A 26,067-nucleotide genomic window follows, 5' to 3' on the forward strand; every position below is an offset into this window, starting at 1 on the left:
ATTTTCCTGAAGGAAGCCTTTAAGGTAGCTGTTCTTTGGTTGGATAGAGGGATTCATTCTCCATTACTGGTATTAATAGGAGGGTTGGCTCCAAAGCAGTAACACTTCACATTTCTGTATTAAAGAGGGTTGTGATTGGGGGGGAATTTTTCTGTATTATGTTAAAACTTTTGTTTTGTTTTGTAAATTGAATAAAGAAAAAATCATAGTATCAATTATTAATTAAATCCTTCATTCACTGGCCTTTGAAAGTAGGAACCAGAGTTATAAGGAGGGGGTAGAATAGTTTGCATATTGCCTTGTTTACTGTGTTTAGGGTACTGCTTGTGTATTTTCAATGTCAAGGTCATCTACAGCTAGGTTCAGGTGTCTTTCCCTGAGACCTAGAGGTTATACAGCATACTGTCTTGAATGGGGGCGGGGGGGAATCCTAACCAGGGCCTTAGATAATTGCCCCTTTCTAGTATTTCTGTAAAACAAAATAAATTGAATGATAAGGTCATTTAATTGGTGGTGATTGGTTGGTTGTTTTAAACTTCTTAGATGTGCCTTGCATCAGAGGCGGTAAAAGTGAAGGAACCAGGGAAAATGAAAGTGGAAACATCAGTGGATGTGAAAGTAGGCGATTCAGAGGAAGTGAAAGTGGAAGAATTGGAGAAGGAGAAAGTGAAAGACTCACAAGAAGTAAAAGTGGAAGAATCTGAGACAGTGAAAAATCAATATGATGAAAAGACAAACACTGAAGAGCTGGAGAAAGTTACAAAATGCAGCCACTTGACTGATCTGGCAGCAGACAGCAGTTCTTTAGAGATAAATAATAGTCCCAATACAAAAGAGCACACATGCCATTCTCCAGAGCTTTCACTTGCTGACTTGAATACCCTGGGGCCGAGCAAACCAGACAAGATAAAAAAGAAAAAGAAAAAAAATAAGCTGGACCGGCACACGAATGAAAAATCCACCCCCAAGAAAGCTTGTAAAAAGAGGCAGTCCTCTGAGTCCGACATTGAAAGCGTCATTTATACTATCGAAGCAGTTGCAAAGGGCGACTGGGGGGCCGAGAGACTTGTCGAAATCCCCCGGAAGAAGGCCCGCCCTGCCTCAAACATGAAGGGAAGTATGCTGGACACAAAGTCACCAAAGAAAAAAGTGAAATCAAAAGAGAAGAGAATATCAAAGGAGAAATCCTCAGAGACCACCAAAGAATCAAAGCCTCCCGACTTTCTTAGTATTACCGCCAATACGGAGGTACCGCCTTGTGAGGTATCGGACAACATAAAAGCAGAACCATTGACCCCGACAGAGGATGTCATACCCCAGAGTTTACCTGGCCAGGTCAAAACAGCAGACAGTGACTGTAATAAAAAGACTGAAACCTGTGGCTCCAGGAAATCTGAGCGATCTTGCAAAGGCGCTCTTTATAAGACTCTGGTGTCTGAGGGCATGCTCACGTCCCTGCGTGCCAACGTGGACAGAGGTAGGTGATATTTGCCATATTTGCTTAAAAGGAAAGAGAAAAATACATCCAAGGGTCTTAATTAGATTGTGTTTGAACAGCATCTCTCTCTCGTAGTCTGCCATGAATCCAGTTGCAGACTTATAACGCAACTAGAGATTTATTTGGCTCAATTAGTAGATACATTTCTCTCCCCCTTTACTGCATATCTCATTTCAGAAAATAGTCTTTCCAGCACATTTTGCTTTAAAAAATATATGGCCAATCTGCTGGTTTGTGCAGGTCTTGCATTTTTGTGTAACCCTAAACAACTACACCGAAGCATTCATTTCCTATATGGAAAAAAATGTTTTTGGTCTCTTGGCATAGATCTGAATCCTTGAAGAGAAAGATGTGTCTTGCACTTCTTTCTGAGGCACAGTCGGGTCCTCAGATAAGGCACATAAGCAGAACAATTGCGGAGGGATCTAGAAGCAGCGTGGCATTTGTTCTGAATAGAAATAGGGAGATCAGCACGTGTCATCCATTTTCTAATTTAGCATCTCCATTGTGAAAATTGGATGGTGATAATTCTTGAAAGAACATTGAATTTGAATGGAAAGGTGAATTTGGGTTCCAAATATGAGAGGTCCTCTTTCAGTGGGATGCATTTAAAAAGCATTTCTCTGAGCAGCAAACCAAAGATCATCATCTGAACAGCTAAAATGAAGAGAGAACCCCTTGAGGTTGCTGTAGATTAAATCTGTGAAGCCTTTTCTCCTTGGTTACACCTCTGCAGATCCTCACTGTGGGAGTCCTGCAGCTTAGCAGAAGGTTCCAAAAGTGTGGGGACTTTTAAGGTAGTAAATGTGGACAGATCCAGTTGTTAGAAGGTAATCTTGTTATCCCTTGGGAAACCTAAGTTGACATGGAACCCATTTTAGAAGCATGTGAAGAGTCGGTCAGCAGAGCATCAGAAATTGCACTGTTGAGTGCTTGGTATTCAGTGTCCTTGTCAGCTCAGTGCCCCGTGACACAGATTCCATAATAAAAGTCAGAATCTTTTTCCTCTTCCTAGGCAAACGAAGCTCAGGAAAAGGCAACTCCTCAGACCATGAAGGATGTTGGAATGAAGAAAACTGGGCCTTTTCCCAAAGTGGGATGAGTGGGAGCAAAAAGCTGAAAAAACCTAAGCCAAAGGAAGAATATGTTCTGGGGTGAGTTGTTGTAATCCATTGAACAGATTTTTGTACAATCAGGATTTGTTTCCATTCTGTTTTACTCTATAAGGGAATGGATTTGGTTGTTGTAGTGGAAAAAAAACAAGCAAACAAAAAAAACCTTTGTGAACATTCCATTGAAAAGTAGAATAATATGTAGGGCACAAAACTGGGAACCACACCTTCCTGAATCCAGGTCTTGACTCTGATTTGGTTTAGCCTTAGGCAAAACACATAGATCGACATTGTTAAAACGGACTTTGATTTTTCATTAATTATTTATTAATTCCATTATTGCACCAGCTAAGAGTTGCTGTTTTCCTTTTTATGCGTGAAGTGAATAGAGTAAATAAAGGATTTTTCCATCAGGGAGGCAAATTCTTAAATAGGAGATAAGTGGATTAAAGCAATGCAATAAATCAGTAGACAAATAATTATTAATTGTTTTTTAAAATGTAATGCAGATCTACACAGAAGTGGCTCACGGGAGTATGAATAGCAATTCTCATAGTACTAACAGATATATTTAACTGCAGTGATAGTGATGAAAAATCTACTTAGCCATGCATACTTTGAAAATCCTTGGATATTTCTAATTATCTGAATTCAACGGGAATAAATTAGATAAAAGAGAATAGGTAAAAGAGAATAGACTCTTTCCATATTTAAGGCTTAAAGCTTTAATAAGTTTTGAATAGGTTTATAGTCACCTATTCAAGCTTTTGAATACGCTTATAGTCACATTTTTCATAACCTGATATTAACTGAAGTTTAGTTATAACATATTTTATAGAAAGGATATTAATATTGAAAATCTTAAAGTGTTGTTTTCTGGAATACACTAGGCAAAAGAATGCTGCATTTTTGTTTTTTTTCAGTACATAATGTACTCGTGAGTGATACCGAGTTTTTGTAAAGATCTCATAGTACGCATTGTTTCATCATAAAGTTAACCAGCCATTCATTTATTTAGTTACATTAAAGCTTTAGGTCAGCTGAGGAATTCCACAGCTCATCAACTACTCTATAAAAATATAGATGTAAATAATTTATTCAGGGTTTGCCAGTTAAGAATTGTGAATAATTTATTTGACAAATATTGTTCTACCATCTGTACAACTTGTGAGTTAGTGAAGATTTGTACATGAAGATAACTTGTTTCCTGACTCAGCAGTGTCATTCATTAACATTATTCAACCAATTCTAGTAAAAGATACTTTTATAATACATGGACCTCACATGCGTACCAAAATTTCAGAAACTATGGGTATGGCTACATTATAGATAGTAGAGCTTGTGGTGCTACTTCAGTAGAATAGAACACTAGAACTGGGAGGGACCTCAAGAGATCATAAAGTCCAGCCCCCTGCCCTCACAGCAGGACCAAGCACCATCTAGATCATCCCTGATAGATACCTGTCTAACCTGCTTTGAAATATCTCCAGTGATGGAGATTCCACAACCTCCCTAGGCAATTTATTCCAGTGTTAACCATCCTGACAGTTAGGAAGTTTTTCCTAATGTCCAAAGTAAACCTAACTTATGGCAGTTGAAGCCCATTGCTTCTTGTCCTATTATCAGAGACCAAGGAGAACAATTTCCCCCCCTCCTCCCTTTGACACACTTTTAGATACCTGAAAATTGCTATCATGTCTCCTCTCAGTCTTCTCTTTTCCAAACTAAGTGAGCCCAATTCCTTTGGCCTTCCCTCATAGGTCATGTTTTAGACCTTTAATCTTTTTTGTTCATCTTCTCTGGACCTTCTCCAATATCTCCACATCTTCCTTGAAATGTGGTGCCCAGAACTGGACCCAATACTCCAATTGAGACCTAATCAGAGCACAATAGAAGAATGACTTAGAAAGTGGAAGTCAAATCCTAGTGAGGTAAATAGAAAGGAGCATGAACACTGCCAAATTAAGTGTAAAAATGTAATAAGAAAAGCCAAAAAGGAGTCTGAAGAACAGCTAGCCAAAAACTCGAAAGGTAATAAAATGTTTTTTAGGTACATCAGAAGCAGGAAGCCTGCTAAACAACTAGTGGGGCCCCTGGACGATCGAGATACAAAAGGAGCACTTAAAGGCGATAGTCATTGCGAAGAAACTAAATGAATTCTTTGCTTCAGTCTTCACAACTGAGGATGTTAGGGAGATTCCCAAACCTGACCTGTCCTTTGTAGGTGACAAATCTGAGGACTTGTCACAGATTGAAGTGTCATTAGAGGAGGTTTTGGAATTAATTGATAAACTTAACAGTAACAAGTCACCGGAACCGGATGGCATTCACCCAAGAGTTCTGAAAGAACTCAAATGTGAAATTGTGGAACTAACAACTATGGTTTGTAATCTAGCCTTTAAATCAGCTTCTGTACCCAATGACTGGAAGATAGCTAATGTAACACCAATATTTAAAAAGGGCTCTAGAGGCAATCCCAGCAATTACAGTCCGGTAAATCTAATGTCAGTACCGGGCAAATTAGTTGAAACAATAGTAAAGAACAAAATTGTCAGACATAGAAGAACATAATTTGTTGGGCAAAAATCAACATGGTTTCTGTAAAGGGAAATCATGTCTTACTAATCTATGAGAGTTCTTTGAAGAGGTCAACAAACATGTGGACAAGGGGGATCTAGTAGATATAGTGTACTTAGATTTCCAGAAAACCTTTGACAAGGTCCCTCACCAAAGGCTCTGATGTAAATTAAGTTGTCATGGGATAAGAGGGAAGATCCTTTCATGGACTGAGAACTGGTTAAAAGACAGGAAACAAAGGGTAGGAATAAATGGTAAATTTTCAGAATGGAGAGGGGTAACTAGTGGTGTTCCCCAAGGGTCAGACCTAGAACCAATCCTATTCAATATATTCATAAATGATCTGGAGAAAGGGGTAAACAATGAGGTGGCAAAGTTTGCAGACGATGCTAAACTGCTTGAGGTAGTTAAGACCAAAGCAGTCTGAAGAACTTCAAAAAGATCTCACGAAACTAAGTGACTGGGCAACAAAATGGCAAATGAAATTTAATGTGGATAAATATAAAGTAATGCACATTGGAAAAAATAACCCCAACTATACATATAATATGATGGGGGGGAGGGGCAATTTAGCGACAACTGGAAAGAGATCTTGGAGTCATCGTGGATAGTTCTCTGAAGACGTCCATGCAGTGTGCAGGGGCAGTCAAAAAAGCAAACAGGATGTTAGGAATCATTAAAAAAGGGATCGAGAATAAGATGGAGAATATCTTATTGCCCTTATATAAATTCATGGTACACCCACATCTGGAATACTGCGTACAGATGCGGTGTCCTCATCTCAAAAAAGATATACTGGCATTAGAAAAGGTTCAGAGAAGAGCAACTAAAATGATTAGGGGTTTGGAACGGTCCCCTATGAGGAGAGATTAAAGAGACTGGGACTTTTCAGCTTGGAAAAGAGGAGACTAAGGGGGGATATGATAGAGGTATATAAAATCATGAGTGGTGTGGAGAAAGTGAATCAGGAAAAGTTATTTACTTGTTCCTATAATATAAGAACTAGGGGCCACCAAATGAAACTAATGGGCAGCAGGTTTAAAACAATTAAAAGGAAGTTCTTCTTCACACAGCGCATAGTCAATCTGTGGAACTCCTTGCCTGAGGAGGTTGTGACGGCTAGGACTATAACAGGATTTAAAAAAGAGCTAGATACATTCATGGAGGTTAAGTCCATAAATGGCTATTAGCCAGTATGGGTAAGGAATGGTGTCCCTAGCCTCTATTTGTCAGAGGGTGGAGATTGGATGGCAGGAGGGAGATCACTTGATCATTACCTGTTTGATTCACTCCCTCAGGAGCACCTGGCATTAGCCACTGTAGGCATACAGGGTACTGGGCTGGATGGACCTTTGGTCTGACCCAGTATGGCCGTTCTTATGACGTCTCATGTCTTGCTCACAACACTCCTGTTAATGCATCCCAGAATTTTTTTTTTTCCAGTGTCATACTGTTGACTCATATTTAGCTTGTGGTCCACTATAACCCCTAAATCCCTTTCAGCAGTACTCCTCCCTAGACAGTCACTTCCCATTCTGTATATGTGAAACTGACTGTTCCTTCCTAAGTGGAGTACTTTGCATTTGTCCTTATTAAACTTCATCCTATGTACCTCAGACCATTTCTCCAGTTTGTCCAGATCATTTTGAATGATGACCGTATCCTCCAAAGCACTTGCAACCCCTCCCAGCATAGTAGCATTTGCAAACTCAGTATGCGTACTTACTCTATATCCCAACATCTAAATCGTTGATGAACATATTGAACAGAACTGGTCCCAAAACAGACCCCTGTGGAACCCTACTTGTTATGCTCTTCCAGCATGATTGAGAACCATTAATAACTACTCTCTGAGAATGGTTATCCAGCCAGTTATGCACCCACCTTGTAATAACCCCACCTAAGTTTCTGGAACACACTAGGCTGCTCTTTTGTTTTTCTCAGTACATAATGTACTTGTGAGTGATACAGAGATTTTGTAAAGATCTCATACTACACATTGTTTCATCAAAAAGTTAACCAGCTATTCATTTTTTTCATTACATTAAAGCTGAAAGTCAGTTTGAAAAGATGAGTTTCTTTGTCACATCTAATTTTTAGATGTAGACCAGACCTATTTATAAAAAACAAACGTCTCTATTCAGGGTTTTGCATAATCTTATTCCCACCTACCACTCTGATTTTACTTCCTCCTCCACAAACTCACATTGTTCCTCTCACCTTACAGCTCCCTTCTTCTCTCAGACTCAGATTTGTACCTTCTCTTATACTACTTGCCCGTTACCATGGGAACATTCTCCCTTTCCTTGTCTGCCAAGTATCTTCTGCCGCCTTCAAATTCATCCTCATTAACATCTACTGTTCCCAGGTAGCTTCCCTGCCACCTCTTCCGCTGTCAATTTTGCATGCATTCCCTAGTGTTACATGTCCTATTTCTCTTGCCTGTGACCTATCATGAGCTCTGCCCGGGTAGACTCAGCCACTGTACAAGGGCAGAGGTCTGCCTATTTGAATGTCATTACAGAATTGGGGTCTTAGATTGCAAACGTCTCAGGCCAGCTGATGTCTGTCTGTATGTTTGTAAAGTCCTCTGTACATTTATGACACTGTAACTGCTTTTTAAATAATTAAAATCACTGGCTTCCTAATGGCAGCATCACTGCTTCTCCCATGTCATACATGCGATCAGTTGTCTGTGATGGTGGCTCTTCAGCTGTCAAAAGTTAGGCTTTCTACTTAAATGAGAGACCACAGGCAGGTGCAGTGGGAGTTGGGGATAGAAATAGGACAGCCAAATGGGAGAGCATATGTCAGCCATTACCACAACAGAGCTCTACTTACTTCATGGATGTCGAGGTACACATGATAGCAATACCACCTGTTGCTTCTACAGACAAAACACTTGCTGTGAACCAGATCTGTGTTTCATACTGCAATGTAACTGAAACCATCACTCTTCTGCATGGATCTGATTGAACGTCAGAGAAAGATGAGATACATTTAAAAAAATGCAAAAGGAATTAGTAAATCAACTCCAGTTTGCACCTTTCAGTGCCTGTAATGATGCTTCCTTCAAGAGCTGTTTCAAAGAAAATTGGAAAACTTACACTTTTGCCTTTCTTCTAGGCACTGCACAGTGCTTAGAGGCCGTTTCTCCAAACGGTCATGTTTGTTCTCATTGTCTGCTGGTCTTTTTTAGCAAAGACAATTAGGGACAGCTAGGAAAACTCATCCTTCCAATGACAACACTGGTTTTACTTACGCAATGGCCAGTTCTCTCTCCTGGGCTTTGCAATTTGCTTTTAAAAAAAATTCCTTTACAGCAGCTCTTCGGTGTGGCTGCTTTGCTATATAAATGTATTAAAGGAACATCAATACAAAAAAAATACCACCACCGCCGCATGGAGTCATCTACTATTACCTGTCCATCAGTGGCTTGTGTGCTGTTGAGTTGGCCACCCCAGTTACGTTGACCTTTAGAGCACACTGCAGAGCCAGCTGGGTCATTGAGTTGGTGTGGGATGTTTGGTTTCTTGAGAAGATGGAGTAGCTGCATTGGATGCGTTTCCCCTGGTGGAAATCATGGTTTGTTTTTTTTAATTTACTGATTTATTAAAAACAGAAACTGTACAAGCTCAGATAACATGTGCAGGAGCTTTGGTTGGACTACCAACAAATACATTTACAAGCAACTAAAGTATTAAACAGTTCATTCTGTGTAATAAAATAATATGACACCATATCAATGCAGCAGCCAGTCAGGTCCAAATGCATCCAAAGCCTGATGCTCTTAGTTTGTCCCAGAAGCACTATTGAAGAGCTGTATAGGTTAGGTAGCTTGGTTGCTTAGCTTTTGTCAATTGTTTTTCTCATCGTCTTGATTTGTGTATGTGTGTATTTGTGAGACCAAGTAGAGCTTTAATATAAAGGCACCCTTTATAAATAAAAAGAATATATTTTTAAAACAAACAAGTTAACTTTTTCAGAAAACCTTTTTGATCCTAATCTAATTAGCAATATAAACATTTACCTGGTTAGCCAGTAAGCATTGCCTTACCAGCATGCTTATAGGCGTCACTGGATAATTGGCACCTGACCCAGCTAAAACAGCCTCCCTCTTGTGGCCTGCCATGGGTGGGGAGCAGGACTGTTCCAGCCTGACCAAGGTCCTCTTTGCTTCGAGGGACACTCCAACCCAGCTGAGTCAAAGCAGACCCGTGTCACAGTGCAGCTGGCCCAGCCCTTATCTGCTGCATGCCATTGGCGGGGGGCTGCTTCAGCCTACCCAGGCTCACTGTGCTGTGGTTGGGGGGCTGCGCCAGCACCCTCTGCCTCTGGCGTGGCAGGTGATTAACCAGTTTAACATACAGTTTAACCAGTTAACAATTTGCATGGGATTTTACATCCCTAAATCTAACATTATTTACCCATTGATATTGGTGCCATCCTTTTTCACTGTTTCTTTGTCTTTTTTTATCATTACATCACCCTCATGTTGACAGATGCATCTTGATGTGCAGAAATTAGGCTTGAATGCCTCCCCCCAAGGGTTCATATGAAATATGAAAAGACCTCACTGTGATGAATTCAGATATCAAAGTACCAATACTGGTAACCTGATTTTAAAATGTATCCGTGACCCATGTGAATTTTTCTTCTCCATCTCTCCTTTTAGTTTAGCAAAGTTGGAAGAAGAATTTGAAAAAAAATTCAACAGCCTCCCTCAGTACAGTCCCATTACGTTTGACCGGAAAAGCGTATCTGTTCCAAGGAAAAAGAAGAAGGTTGGAAGCTGTCCAGCTGAGCAACCAAAATCCAGCAAAGGTAAGGTGCTTTCTGCGGTACATACGTAATCTACAATGGCTGCTGTGCTGAGTTCAAGCGTTGTTAAATTCTTACCTCAGCATGCTTGCCTCCATATGAGGAATGGGGAATCAATGCTCCTTTCTTCATTGTGGCAAAATTAGCTATCACCAAGACTTCCACAAATTTTATTTTAATTTTTTTTCTTCTAACTGCTTTAGCATGTTGTTACTCTGGAAATAAAACATTTCTGTAGTTATGCCTTCCTTCTGAACCCTCTTAATGCCAGTACTGTCTCTCATGAGTAGAAATGTGCAGTTCTGTCATGTTCTGTGGCAGTTGGGTAGTGTGGTCTAATTCTTTAAGCCTATGGCATGAATACAGTGTGTAAATATAAATGCCTCAGGAAAGGAGGAATGATTATCAGTATCTCTTTCTGAAGAGCGGAAGCAATCAGATGCTGAATACCCTGATAAAATGACACCTTGCTGTGTCGATGTCACTGACTACATTTGCAGCTCTAAGTACTCTGTTCAGACATACATAATTTAGTGCTGTTTGTTTGAATCATGAGCAACCATGGGACAGAACTGTTTGTGATGTTGTTTATGCAGCTTGCCCAAGACAGTATTGATTTTGTATTTATGTAATTAGAGACAGGCTAAGCAAGTTCTGGCAACATTAGCCCTTGTCCATAATATTTCCTGATGCCTGATTATTGCTAATTGCAATTTCTAGAATGTGTCTGACAAAACTACAAGTCTGACCAGAACGAATGAACCAGTTCTACAGTGCAGTAATCTAATGGTTTATTATGCATGTGTTGAGCCAGCTACTAATCTGTGGTGGTAATCAGAAGTTCCCAGACATCTAGCAACAGCACACACTGTTTGGTGCTGTACCAATCATTTCATATGCAGGGAGGGATAGCTCAGTGGTTTGAGCATCGGTTTGCTAAACCCAGGGTTGTGAGTTTAATCCTTGAGGGGGCCATTTAGGGATCTGGGCCAAGTCTGTCAGGGATAGTATTTGGTCCTGCCATGAGGGCAGGGGCCTGGACTCGATGACTTTTCAAAGTCCCTTTCAGTTCTATGAGATAGGTATATCTCCATATATTATTTCAGAAGGGATCTATTCGCTAGTCAGTTGAGTTCTGCCCTTGGTTTTGGTAATAAGTTGGTTTAATTCTCATTTCCATTTTTGCACGTTACAATTAGAAAGCCTTGAATTTTTCCAGTCTCTTGTCTCAAGAGAAGGTCAGGAATACAACTACAGGTGTGTAAGGGTCAAATATGAGTACTGCTAGCATAGCCCTCTGGGTAAGATTATGTAGCACTTGCCTATCCAATGGGTACATTTATACTTCCTGCTGATGATGTAATTCACAGCTTGCAGAGACATAATTGTGCAAGCAGCCGTCGAAATAATGTGCTAAAAATAGAGCATAGGAGGAGGATCTAGTTACTCCAAGTAGGTGCCTAGGTTCTCAAATGGGTATGCACTATAGCGAGCTTTATTTTTGTTGAATGTGTCCCTTTCAGCTGGTTATCACACCCTGAGCTCAAAGTGTAGACATACCTTGTGTCTGGCCAAACCACTGCCACCAGTTCTTTGTTTTCTTGCAGCTACTGGGTGAGATCCTCAAGGCTGGTGTAAGTCAGCACAGCTCCTCTGTGAGCTGGCACTGAGAGTCCAAGAAGTTGAGCGGGTCAAAATTTTCCCATCAGAGCATTTATTCCATTAAAAAATGTCAAGTTATCCAGATCAAAGGCCAAGAACATGTTGATTTTGATATAATTTTGTTGGGGGAGTGGGGGCTTGAAGGGAAGTGTGTTGGTGTCTCTACATAGGAATGAATGTATAGATATATTGTTTCCAAAATAATATACAATTAAAAGATATGTATTAAAAAGTCTCAATCCAACTTAGAACATTTTGGTCCAACACAAGAAAAATTTCAGAAATGTCATTTCATGGAACATTTCAAACTTTGACCATGTCATTCAGGTCAGATACAAAACCCTGAAATGTGGCATGTTCCCAAGGAATGGAAATTCCTAATTTCAATGAGCTCTACTAGGCAGTGATTGCTTTGGTGCCAAGAAATGTATCTTAGGCAGATGAGTAGTCCAAGGTGGATAGCAGTTTTTGTAAAGGAAGAGGATCAGATCTTCTGAGCATACGGGCTCACCTGCAAGGATAGTCACTACTGACTGTTACAGGAGCATGTTTTGTAATATGGTATTGACCATTGACGGATGTAAGGGAGGGAGTTATAGGAGTATGTGTAGCATCTTGGGGAATTAGTTTGAAAGTACATTTTTTCCACTGGGATTGTAAGAACATGTTAACACCTGTGGGGAAGACATGGAGCACATATTATGGGAAGAGGGGGAAAATGTGAACAGTTGGGTCACTTTTCCCTTGGTAATACATATTAGTATGTTATACCCTTCTCCCTTCAACAAGATTGCCAGGTGGGACTCCTCCTGTCCTCTTCACTGCTTCCTTCTGGTCAATCAGTTCACCATATGTAGCCCTCCCCAAAGCAGGGCTGAGTCAAGTTGCAATTAAACGGGACAGTAATGTAGCTTAGTTAAAACTGAGCAAAATTAATACCTGCCTCACAGATGTCTAAGATGGGAGCTTTGCCACAGGAATCCTTCAAGACTAGTAAAACAAGGCCTGAGACTTAATGGGATGAGTACATATGCCTCCTTTGTTGGAATACACAGTGCGCTAGCCATTTGATCCATCCTTCTGATAGATATTTTTTTCAGAGGAAGAGGATTTTTTTTAACTCCGCCCGTGAAATTTTGAACAATGCTGCTACACTTAGTCATACACCGTCTGTTCATTTTCTTGCTTGCTATTTTACTCTGCAGCTGCTCTTAGCCAGATTCTCACTAATCCCAGAGTGGGGCATATTCTTTCTGAAATCAGGGAGCCTAATGGACAGACTGAGAAGTAAACTACAGGCGGTTCCCAACTGCTGCAACACTGAAAACACAAGAAGAAGGGGGAATTATGTTATGTTAATGGCTGAGAAATATATGCAGGGAAAGGGTTTACTTTAAACCCAAGACAGCATGACAAAAATGACATGTAAATCATTGTAGCCTCAGGAGTTTTTCTTGGGCAAAATCATTTCAAGACATGCAAGCTTTTAAGGTTTGCTTTTCAACCTTAAGCTTCTGGTGAAGTTAGTGCTGGTGGATGGAGTTGGGTTGACCTCCCTGGAGACTGTCTCTCTCTCTCTCTTTCCATAGAACAAACATAGCACAAACAGCAGCTGTGTAACTTTCCCTGGCCAGGAAGTCTCCACTTTGACCGAGAGAGACTAGGGATGTGAAAGGTTAACCAGTAAAGCATCATTCTTAATGGGTGATGATGACTGATCCCGATTAACCAGTGGGGTCTGGAGTAGCTCCCTATCTACCACGGGAAGGAGGCTGCTTCAGCCTACCACGGACAGGGGCTGCTCTGGTCATCCAGAGCAGCCCCTGTCTGTGGCAGGCCCGAGTGCCCTGCAGGAGGGAACTGCTCTGGCCAGGCTGGAACGGTGGTGGAGAGGGCAAACAGGGAGAGGAGGGCACTCCAGCCCATCCTTGGGAAGGGGTGCAGCCTTGCCGGGGCGGGGGAAGGGCAGGGCAGGAGCAGCTAAACTGGCTAAACATAATGTTTTTACATCCCTAAGAGGGACTGCCTGTAAGATTGAAAGATTCTTTGATCTCCATGACTGGCTTGTTCCTTGGCTTCTACTGATAACAGAGTGATACCTGTCTGCTGGTCTCTGAGCCTGATATTATCTTAGTATTTGTTTGTTTGAATACAAGAGCTTTGGTTCTTAGAAATATAGGACTGGAAGGGATCTCAGTAGGTCATCTAGTCCAGTGTTTCTCAGCCAGTGGTACGAGTACCCTTAGGGGTATGCGAGAGAAGTCTCAGGGGGTATGTCAACAGAACTGAAATTTGGCAAAAAGTGTCCAGGATTTTGCCTTTCAAAAGGGATTGGTTAAGGGGTTGCGACACATGCCTGTCAAATTGAACGTTCGGAACCGCACGCCCGGACGTTAACAGATGCTCTGTGCATGCGCCCCAGCACCTGGCGGGAAAAGCGTGTGGCTGCGGCAGTTCCAATGAGACTTATAATTTTTTTTAAAGAGGTACTTTATAAAAAAAAAGTAGAGAAACACTGATCTACCTCATGCGCTAAGGCAGGACTAAGTATGATCAAGACCATCCATCATAAGTGTTTGTCTGACCTGTTCTTAAAACCCACCAATGACAGAGATTCCACAACCTCCCGAGGTAATTTTCAAAATCCTATGCTAGTATTATCACCGGCAATACAAACTGCATCTGTAATCAACCCATCAACCAACTAACTAGATTAACATGAAGGAATTTTTCATGGACTCAAAAGACTTTTGCTCTTGGACCATAGTAGGTCATAAAGATGACCTGTTTTCGCTTTTGCGCCACTGTAGTCATTTGTTTTGATGCCAACAGATGTATCAGATCAAGAGAGATTTGTAGGGAAATGTGCAGTCCAAGACAGAGAACAATTTTTGTAAAGAAGGATGTTCTAGTGACTATTGCCATTGGCTATATGAGAAGGAACGAGAGAAGTGGAAATCCTAGAACCCAGAATGAGGGGACAGAGGAGAGGTTCTTTTCTCTGTCACTGAAGTCCAGGTCCTTGAGTTTCCATTAGAAACCAGACATTTTCGTGAAACCTGTACCCTCTGAGGGGGCTGTTTCAATGTTGTGATGTGCTCATTAGAAGGAATAGTAAAAAGAGGATCATAAACAAAACACATTCTTCATTCTGTGTAATGTTTGCAATGCTTATAACCTATTTCTGTCACATTCATAGTCACTGCTTCTGTGCTGTACTGCTCAGCAATCTCTCTTGACACAGCTGAGCGGTACTTTCCTATGCAGTGTTGATATAAGATGCAGATTTAGAATGGCAGTATAAACCTCTATACTGTTTTATAAGGTGACACGTATCCTGATAACCTCCTAGCTGAAATCACCCCTTTGGACATTTCAGAAGCAATTTTCATCTTTTAGGCCTTGGCCTTTCATCAGGATCTGCTAGCATAGAGCTCCGCACCGATATTCGGCCTGCTGGAGCCTTAACCCCATTGACATCAATGGGAATTTTGCCATTCACCAGCTCCACACCACTTCTGGAAAACTTATATTTATCAATTGGTGTCTCTCTTGCTTTGGGTCATGTCTTCATTCTGAGGCTTTCTTCTACTCTCCTTGTTGCCACTCAGCACTCTTCAGTGTACGTCAGGTGCCACAAGTTACCCTTTTCTGTACAAAAGTGCATGGATCGTGCTTACCTAGGCACACCAAATGCTCCTGCTCTTTCTAGCTCTGGAGGGAGGGAGCGGGATGGCATGAGATGTTGCTGTAAATAAAGGCAACTCGCTCTTAAAAGGACAAATATCAAATCCTGTCAAAGAAAATAATGCCTTCATGGAAATCAGAGGTTGAAACTGTTCTGTGGTGCTGACTAACTGTATTTCTGGTATCACTTCTGCCCCCTTTAACATTTACAGTAGATTAATACCAAGCCAAAGTACAGAGAGCAAATTTATCTGCTCTTTTGTTGTTAGAGATATAAAAAAAACTTGTAGATGAGAATAGCTTTTACTATAGAATAACTTCCCATGTAATTCTAGCATCCTGGCTTGCCATTTTAAAGACTGCAAACCTAGCAGGACAAATTCTGGACTCAAAAATGTGAATGCAACTGAATGGACTGCAGAAGGTTTGAACTTGTGTGACTAATTTGGCCTACTCTGTTGAAGTTATTTAACTTTTATCAACCAGTTGTTATTAAATTGGATCAGATGTAAGCTACATTTACCAACAATGGGTACTACCTGAGAACGGGCCTTTTTTTGCATAGTGCTGTGACTTTGTATGATTCCTTACTATCATATCAAACTGAAAACGTTGACTAATGACAGGAACTTCCCAACCAAAGTACCTCAACACTTCACAGTTTAAAAGTTTGTTTCTTGGTTATACTGCTTTTCTCTTTATTTATAAGTATGGTGATCCAAACTGAAATATAAATACAGTAGACTTCTGATAATCTGGCACCTTTGGGACCTAGGTGGTGCTGGATTATCGGATATGTTGGAATATCAGGAGGTACTGCATACTCCGAACGCAATTCCCCACCTCCCTCCACCAGCCTAGAGTTGTGTTAGCTCTCCAATTAATAAAATCTTACTTTTGTCACTGAAACAAAAGAGTTCTGACTCTAAAAATAGCATCTTTCTCCTCCAAACATCTACTCTGCGTGTATATAGTCAACTTTTCATGTCATCATCTCTCTCTTCAACTACACCGGTGTCTCTCTTTCATGTTGGAGGAGAATGATACAGCATTTGCTGAGGTCCATAGGAAGCATCCCATTACCTCCAGTGGGAGTTGGATCAGGCACTATATGGGATCAGGCACTATACTATCTAATCAAGTGGCATGCAGTAGCCATCAAAGGGGAAGGGGAATTCTACATGCTAAATTGTTTTTCTGTATAAACACTTCTAATTTAAAATGAACTATTGTTAATATTGTCTGTAGGTTCATTCCAGTATCAGAAAAATAATCTATTCCACAAAATTGTCAGCAGATTAAGCTTCTCCTTTTTGTGCTTATATGTTCCCGGAAAAAGGTACTAGGACATTACTCATTCCAGGTTTCTGGCCACCTTCTCTCTGAACTCTTCTTGGGTAATGCTTTCATGCAGAGGATACTCAATTCTGTGTGTGTTTCACTCTTTTGGCCCTTTGTTTCACTTTGTCTGCTTCAAATTCACCAGCTTCTGGCTCTGGCAATATCTTCCCTCATTTCTATATTTTGAAAAGCTGATTAATTGCTCTAATAACCCTTCCGCCTCCTCTGCTCAAATCTTACCTTCCTCTCTAGCATTAGGAGCTGAGTTATTGAAATGGATCCTGAATTCTTTTCATGTGCCACAGCTCTCTAATGTTGGCTGCTTCTGTCTCCATCCGCCCTGTAGCAAACGTAGCCTTGAATATTCCTTTGCCAAAATTCTTAATCACGTCTCCTCTCATTTCATTGCCTCCTGACTGGAGTAACACTGGTTTTAATGATTTCCCTGTGTCTCAGTTGTGTGAACTACGATTGTCCAAAAGGTGACCTTTTTTCCACACCAGCACCGAAGAATACACCCCCCTCACCGACCTTCCATCTTCAGAAATCTTTACTGACTTCCAATTCTTCAGAAAAATCATCCTCCTACTCTTCAAGTTCCACCATGCATTTGTCCCTCCCTCCACCTAGCCCCTTAGAGCTCTCCAAAATCATTTCTGTTTCAGTTTGAGGAGTCTGATCTGCATTTCCAGCACTCCCAAAATTCCCATGGGAATTTTCAAGTGATCAAGTTGTGCAGAATCAGAGTCCAACTTGTTGACCAAGCTTTTCATTAAGTATTGTTTTTCCTCTTATCTTCCCATACCCATTTGGACATTCACCAATGGATAGGAGATTCTTCCTCCATATTGACCCTACTGCATGGAGGGTCCTTTTATTTAATTGACTCCTTGAACCTCTTCAGATTCTATTGCAAGACTCTTCAGTTCATCCCAGTCTGAGTCCTGACCCATTTTATGCAATTCCTCCGATAATGCAGTCCTACTCCTCCAATTCTCCCATTTCCTCTGTGCTCATTCCTTCTCTCTGGAGCTTATCCATGGGGCCCCTTTTCATTCCCTGCCCTGTTGCATGTACTGATGTTATTTTGTCTGTGCGCTGCGTTCTTACCTGCATGGCCTACTTCTGCTATATTTGCATAGACCATCCCCAGCTGTGAAGCAATCAGTGCTAAAGAAATGTTATGTCATCAGTGGTATTCTGCTATACATTTGAGAGAATGAGAGTGTGTGTTCAAGAACTCCTCCTAACCAGTAAGAACTGGGACTACCAATCTGGTATACAGTTTCCTCTTATTGTAACTTTAAACCTATGTAAGGGCTTGGTTGTGGCAGTGTAACCCATACACCTACTGAGCAATGCAAATGGTACCTAGACCACAGCAACAGTTAAGATCAAGAGACCTCTACACTATGGGCTGGGAGCCAGCTGGCTTTTAGCCCTGAGGGTGGAGGCTCCTATTGTCAGCTCCTAAGGTCCCAGGTTCAAATCCACCTGGTGGTGGTTACAAGTGGGGTCTCGTCGGTATCTCAACTGGGTCTCGGAAGCTCGGGACGTGCGTCCTCACCTAGGGGAAGTATGTAACCCACACATCTAGTGTGGTTACTGAGCAATGCAAGTGGTGCCTAGACCACAGGAACAGTTAAGATCAAGAGACCTCTACAGCATGGGCTGGGAGCCAGCTGGTTTTTAGCTCAGAGGGTAGAGGCTCCTATACTCTGCTTCAGAAGTCCCAGGTTCAAATCCACCCAGTGGCGGTTACAGCAGGACAATGGGATGTGCCTGAATGGAATTGCTTCTCATGAAACCATACAGGAGAGAGAGAGAATCACCAGGTAGCTGAAAGGGGCTGGCTGGAGATGTGCCCCCTGCTCCAGGTCTGTGCCAGCCCTGAGCCTCCCACTCCCTAAGCCAGCCTTTAGGGAGGAAGGAGGGGCTGAAGCTTCCTCCCCATTCATATGGGGACATTTCAGGCTGTTCCCCTTCATCAGGGAGCGAGGGGAAAGTGCAGAGTTTGCCGCATTCCTCCCTCTGGCTGGAGAGCACAAGGAGCAGACAAAGCTGGCCCTGTCTCAGTGAGGGGGGGGCATGCACCCCCTCCCCTGGCTGCGCCGGCTGGAGCTGCAGCAGATTTCTTCTCATCAAACCAGACAGAAAAGAGGCAGAATCACCAAATCAAGCACAGGCCTCAAAACTGACGTAATTGAGCGAATATTGAAAGATGGCTCAGGAGAGGGCAGGGCCTCGGAGCAAGGGCACAGAGTGTCACCCCTGCCCACCAGCTGGGGAGCTGAGGTGCCATAGCAGCTCTATTCTGGGCCAGCAGAGAGCTGTGCCTCTTCTCCAGCTGTGGCAGCTCCGTGCTTAGGTCAGAGGAGGGGGGCTGCTTCATAAATAGCACTATGAAAAGTTTGCCACGTTTCTTCAACTGATTCTACATGTGCATTCTCTTCTCACTTTTTTGCAAAGGCTTTGGCAAAGTCTCCACTATTCCTTGTGTTCACACAGTTAATTTTTGGCTTTCTGTTCACTGTGGTTTGATGGAATTTTTTCGCTTTTAGTTTTGTTTTACTGACAATGAGGGAGTGGTCCATGTCAGTCAGCACTATGATAGGTACATGTGGACTTTACACAGTTTAGGTCCTTTCTTGGCGCGAGTGGCGCCAAGAAACTTTGTGGCATTCTTTTCCAGGGAAGGTGTTTGTTATGCAGAGTTCATTAATATAACAAAATTCAAGTAGCCCTTGGCCATTCTCATTCATTTTCCAGTGCCATGATGTCCCAGGCAAATAGGCCATGATGAAGTACTCTTGCATTGAAGTCTCCCAGAATGAAAAGTTGGTTACCTGATGAGAGAGAATCAGCTACTTTATGCAAGCTCTCATAAAAGTGATCTTTATCTGCGCTATTTGTTGTCAGAGTTGGTGCGTAAGCACTGATGATGTTGACGTAGCCTGATTCAGTGAATAGTCGAAGAGTCATGATGCGCTCGGATACAGCACTAGGCATGTCTATTGACTTGAGCAGCAAGTTGCAAATGGCAAAACCAACTCCATACAGGCGTTTTTCATCACTATGTTTTCCTTGCCAAAAAAAGGTATAGTGGGACTCTCTTATGGATCTATAATCGACAGATCTAGTCTCTTGTAGGGCAGCAATGTCGATGTTCAACCTGATGAGTTGTTGGTCTAGTAGCACAGATTTTCTGATGATTATGGTCATATCATCGGACACGTGGTTCTTTCGTTTCACGTTCCCAGTCTGAAATTTGAGGTTTTTCTATTACTGCTAGGTACATGATTTTTGTCTGCTTTTTTACTTTTGGTCTAGTCCCATACACCCAATGAGACGGGCAGTCGTGGTGGGTCAGCACCTAATTGTCTGGGGACTGCCCGGCTTAAGGCGAGCGGTAGCTGACCAGTGGAGTGTGATGACTCCTCCCACCATCAAAAGTGACCCCTGGCGTCTTCCTCTTCGCCCATTTAGGAAGGCTTATAACTGGTATCTGCCACTTTCTGTGTTATGACCATGCTTAACAACAAGGATGAAGTGTCCTCTCCATGTTGTCTTCTGCTGCATTTCCTGGGCAGGTAATCTGGAGATCATGCATTGCCCAAGGACTCTATCCCCCTCTCGAACCTTCCAGTTAAGCCCAAAGGAAAGACAAAAGTCTATATGTTTGGAACTGGATTGATTGTAGGAGATGCCGGAAAACAGATTGGACGTGTCCTTCCTGCTAGCTGCCTTAGGGCTCCTGATTTTCTGTTTGGGTTTACTCCCGTAGTCTTTGATTCTTCCGAAACTACTCGCAAGGCAGTGAGGGATTTTCTTTCTGGAGTTTCTTCCTTTAGCCTTCCACCCTCCCAGGCGAACCCACAAGGCAGTGGAGGCGGCAGCCTTATTTAATGGCAGGCTACACTCACCATGTCACAACGCCGTCATTGGGAACATGTGATTTTTTTTTTTTTTTTATCAGTACAACGGATGCCAACTGATGTTCCATCACACCCTGGTAGCATTGCTGCCACTGGTCCATGGCTGCATATTAGCACGATGAGACGTGCGTATTTTGCAGCAGACCTCTCACAAGAGAGGCTGCCTCCTATCTGCCACCTGGAAACATGCCAGGTAGCAGGCAGCTCTGCTCTCCCATTACCAGGGACCCTTATCGGGTGATGCTTACCCAATAACTGGTTAACCAACAGTCCTGCCAGGCTGCAGCAGCCCCTCACCCACCCGTGGTGTGATACAGGTAGGGAGCTGCTCCATGGTTAAGCGGTAAAACATGGTGTTTAACTAGTTTACTTTTTAAAGGACAGTTTGCATCTCTTGTATCATTCTGATGTAGTAAACTGGAAAATCTGTAGCAGCTTTAATTAAAAGTCTCTTATTTTAATGTAAATAATCAAATATATAATGAGAAATTTCCCACTGTGTTTAATTTGGTATAAAATCTTGATTAGAGCTGGCCTCGTTTTCTGCATGTCACAGATTTTTTTGCACTGACAATACACACCTGCATAAAAAAAATGAAAGTGGGGAAAACTGGATGTTTTAATAACAGGGACAGCTGGAGCTTGCGTGGCACCTGGTAAAGCATGGGAGGTAATTTGTGATTGTGAGATATGACCTTTAGCTGGATGTTTCAGCTAAAAAATAAGCCGTGAATAAGTTAGACAGATTGAAATGTAAACACTTGCGTTTAGGTTTTAGAGATGTAACATCATCATGGAGATTAACTGAGGGCAGTTTACACTTCTCAGTACAAAATAATGTTTCATTTCACTCTTAGTTCATGTTTTCAATGTTTTCTTGGCAGCCATAAGATCTAGAAAAGCGTGTGTGTATTTGTGTAATATATGTTGTTGTATTGTCTTGAATAGTGCCTGGGAGTGCCAGTCAGAGAACAGAACCCTGTTATGCTAGGTACTGTACAAACACAGAATAGAAAGACTGCCCCTGACTCCCAAGTGCTTACCATCTAAAAGAAGACCAAACATATAAATACAGACAGGAGAGTAGAAGGAAAACAGTGAGACAGCATTGTGTAATTAGAATGGACACAGGGTGGGGGGAAGTTTAGAACACAATACAGTGAACAATGGAATGGTGGCAAATGTCATGTTGATTCCATTTATTTTATTTTGGAGTGAAGGGTTGGTTACTTAGACGGGGATCAGCTATCTGGAAAGTAAGTGGAAGGAAAAGGAGTAAGAGGAACTAGTGTAGGATGAAGTTGATGAGAAGAGATTATTAAGAGAAAGCAGAAAGATTGGCACAAACAACCAATCAGCACAAGACAGTGAAAGTCAGAGAACATGCTCTTAATTTTCACTCAGGTATTCAGAAGTTGGAGAATTCCTGCATTGGCTGCTTCTGGTCCTCTGTCATATGGCAGGCTTCTCTCTATAGCAGGGGTCTGCAAATATTTGCAATCTCCCCCCCCCCCACACACACACACCATCATCACCGTTACCATTCATGGAATTTGTTGCATGTCCCTCTCCATTACTTGTAATCTGAAACTCTTGAGGGGGGTTATTTATTATTAATTTGTTTGCTTGTTTGTTTTGCAAAAGCTCTACTTTGTACCAAGACTGGGATCCCGCTTCAATAATAGTAGGAATGGGATAAAAATTCAACAAACAGTGTCTGAGCTGTGGGAGTGGGCATGGTGGAAAGGGATCAGGATTTAAATAATAGTCCTCCCACACCGCATACAACATGATCGCCCTAGCCCACCCGTCTCTAAAAGCAGCACCGCCACCAGCAGCAGCAGCAGCACAGGCATAATTGTGGCAGTGCTGGTAGCATTGCTGCTTTTAGAACAGGGAGGCCGGAGAGTGGGTCCTGCAGGACTTCAATGTCTTCGTACCCATCCATGAGAACCAATTTTGCCCCTCTCCTCCATATCTCACATGTTTGGGGGTGGGGAGTTCTGCCGTGGTAGTGGGTGATTGCAATGCAAGTTTGAATTCTGGAGCCCAATTCTTGCAGCAAGGCTAAATTCCATAGCAAATTCTGCAGTTGCGGGGTTAAGGGATGTATTAGCACAGTTTGCACACTTATTTGGATTTTGTCACCTCATAGTCATTTTGTATGTGGTATTGCTCATACCAGCTATTTTTTCTTTGGATATGAAAGCTTTTTTTTTTTTTTTTTTAATTTCTTAATTCCAATAAAGCAGTGGTTTTAAGTAATTGGGCATGAGAATGGGAAGACAATAGCTCATCACCTTCCTAGTCGCTGTCAGGCACAGTGACTGTGGTGACCGTAAGGAGGGTGCTTGTGGGGAAGATACGGATTACTCCCAATCACTGCACTGGAAAGGGGGTAGAACTGAGCAACAAAATGGCAAAGAAAATTGAATGTTGATCAAGGGGAAAGGGTGCACATTGGAGAACCTATATATATAATGAAGGGGTCCAAATTAGATGTTACCACTCAGAAAGGAGATCTTGAAGTCATTGTGGCTCTTTCTTCAAAAATATCCACTCTGGACACCGTGGCAGTCAAAAATGCTAACAGAATATTAGGGCTCTTTAGGAAAGGGATAGATAACAAGAAAAAATGCTGTTATACCAAACCATAGTTACATTTACATCTTGAATACTGGGTACAGATGTGGTCGCTCCACCCCAAAAAAATATATATATCGGCATTGGAAAAGGGACAACAAAATGATATGGGGAATGGAACAGCTTCCATACGTAGAAATATAATAAGACTGAGACTTAGCTTGGAAAATAATTGATTTAAGAGGGAATATGACAATGGTCTATAAAATCATGACTGGTGTGGAGAAAAGAAATAAGAAAGTGTTATTTACTCCAATAGAACTCTCTCACCTCTCCCCCCAGCCATGCAATGGTTGCCAGCACTGCCACAATTATAAGGAAATTCTGTTATTTACCACAGGAACTAGGGGTCACCTAACGGAAAATAATGAGCAAGTTTAAAACAAACAAAAGGAAGTTTTTCTTCACACCACGCACAGTCAACCTATGGAACTCTTTGCCAGAGGAGGTTGTGAAGTCCAAAACTATAACAGGGTTCAAAAAAGAACTAGATAAATTCATGGAGGTTAGTTCCATCAATACTTATTAGCCAGAATGGGTAGAAATGGTTTTCCTAACTCCTTTTTGTCAGGGGCCGGAAATGGATGATAGGAGAAGGATCCCTTGATGATGACCTGTTCTGTTCACTCTGGGCCACCTGGAGTTAGCCGCTGTCAGAAGACAGGATACTGGGCTAGATGGGCCTTTGGTCTGACCTGGTATGGCTGTTCTTATATTACAGTAAAGATGAGTCATGATCCCCAACATCAGCTCAGCACTGGTTGGCAGTGAGATAGGTGCATGCGCCTCATGACAAGGCATAGCAGTGCCATGCTGCTCCTGAGGGCAGGATGCTTGGGCAGAAAATCTGCTTGTTGTTCTTCATGCATGAGTTGCCCCAGGAGCTCTGAGGCACTGTACTACCTGGTCCAGCATCCTGGGGACCTGACCATCGCGAATGAGGGAATTTGCCAGATATGGGGAGGTTTTCTGCCTTCCAGGATGCTCCCCCTTCCTGTGGCTGGCTCCGCTCCAGCCCCACAGCCACTGGCCTCCAGCCTGCAGGGCTTGGACTTGGGCTCCAGCCCACTGGGGCTTCCCAAAGATGGAGCTCCCCAGCTGCCTGGGAATCCCTGGGGATGGGGCTTGCCGGCTGCCCCGCTTTTGCCACTGGCTGCCCCACTGCTGCCCCGCCCAGCCAGCACTCCCTGGGGACAGGGCTCGCTAGTCCTGCTGCTTCCCTGCCTGTCTGGGGTTCCTTGGGAACTGGGCTCCCAGCCGGTTCTCATTCCTGAGCACCGAAGCTCTCTGATCTAGCAACATCCGAGCCCTGCTGGACCACGGATGTTGCCAGAGCGGAGTCCCAGCTTTTGGAGGTTCAGCCTGTGTTCCCAATGCGCTATTTCGAGTCCAGCAATAACCTAAGGGGCCAGATTCAGAAAAGCTTAACCAGGCTGAAAAAAATCACCACTTCAGTTTTTTTTAAGCCCTGTGTTCTTCAGGGACTTTCATCCCAGTGGAGAGCAAGTAGTGCTACTGTGGCTGACTTACTGGATGTGTGTAGTGTAAGCCATGTGTAGGCCTGCAGGGGTTACATTTCTATTCCTCTAGGCATGAACCCTGCAGGCAGAAATACCAGGTGTTCTTTATCAGAGGGCCTTCATCAGCCACAGCCCTATGCTTTCTAGATGAGAGCCGTATATGGGATAAATAACATGACCTCGGTTTTCAGCTCCGTGGGAATGTTGGAAGTGGCATTGAGCCAGTGCACGCACACTCAGTAAACAGCTAGGCTACGTCTACACTGGCCACAATTTCCGGAAAAGGGATGCAAATCAGGTAAGTCAGGATAGGGAAATCCGCGGGGGATATTTAAATATCCCCCGCGGATTTAAATAAACATGTCCGCCGCTTTTTTTCCGGCTTGGGGAAAAGCCGGAAAAAAAGCGTCTAGACTGGCGCGATCCTCCGGAATAAAGCCCTTTTCCAGAGGATCTCTTATTCCTACTTTGAAGTAAAAGGGCTTTATTCCGGAGGATCGCGCCAGTCTAGATGCTTTTTTTCCGGCTTTTCCCCAAGCCAGAAAAAAAGTGGCGGACATGTTTATTTAAATCCGCGGGGGATATTTAAATCCCCCGCGGATTTCCCTATCCTGACTTACCTGATTTGCATCCCTTTTCCGGAAATCGTGGCCAGTGTAGACGAAGCCCTAAAGTATAAGAACATTGGGAGTCTGGTCCCTAACCTTGAGGGTGCCCAGATTTCCCCCAGCTGGAGCCACGTCCACTGCAACCCTGGTGCATGGTGACGGGACTCCCTGCAGACTTAAGGGACATAAGCATTTCTAAGTGCCTGTTACTCTTTTATGCATTGCCTGCACTTATTGATGTGTCACCTTGCAGTAGCTGTGTAACCATTTGGCAGTATTAACCCTGTAATAGTGGTGACATAAAGAAATTAATAAAAGCAACTATCCCTAATCGTGTTGAAGTGAATCCATAATCCTGTTTGTCCATGGCCCTGTGAGCTGACAAAATGGTATGGGAAGAGGGTACCTAATATAGAGAGAGTTGCTTTCATTGTGTGTCAGTGTTCCATTTAGGCTAGGCAGGCGAGAACCACCAAGGGGAAACATCAAACCTGAATTTTCTGCTAACGCAGAGTGGTAAATATTACATTTTGAAGGTAGATGTCACTTTAAGAAATCTAGAAACCTAGAAAAAGAGTTAACTGAAGTCACATATACCTATTAAAGGTTTGCCTTTATGGATCAGATGGTGAGAATAGATTTGGGGCTGGGGCTAGGGTGAAG

The 26,067-nt window shown here is 42.6% G+C and overlaps 1 protein-coding gene across 12 annotated transcripts in view; it reads left to right on the forward strand.

Annotated features, from left to right (window-relative positions):
• The window catches only part of BBX (BBX high mobility group box domain containing), a 188,961-nt gene that overhangs the window by 155,822 nt on the left and 7,072 nt on the right, over positions 1 to 26,067 (forward strand). For all 12 annotated transcript variants that reach the window (XM_075908083.2, XM_089772998.1, XM_075908117.2 and 9 more), the window contains 3 exons: positions 544 to 1,477; positions 2,514 to 2,652; positions 9,863 to 10,011. In XM_075908083.2, the coding sequence (XP_075764198.2) occupies positions 544 to 1,477; positions 2,514 to 2,652; positions 9,863 to 10,011 (1,222 nt within the window). The remainder of the gene's footprint in view (positions 1 to 543; positions 1,478 to 2,513; positions 2,653 to 9,862; positions 10,012 to 26,067) is intronic.

The sequence above is a fragment of the Pelodiscus sinensis genome, chromosome 1, assembly GCF_052426305.1.
Source record: "Pelodiscus sinensis isolate ZL-2025 chromosome 1, ASM5242630v1, whole genome shotgun sequence".
Lineage (NCBI taxonomy): Eukaryota > Metazoa > Chordata > Testudines > Trionychidae > Pelodiscus > Pelodiscus sinensis.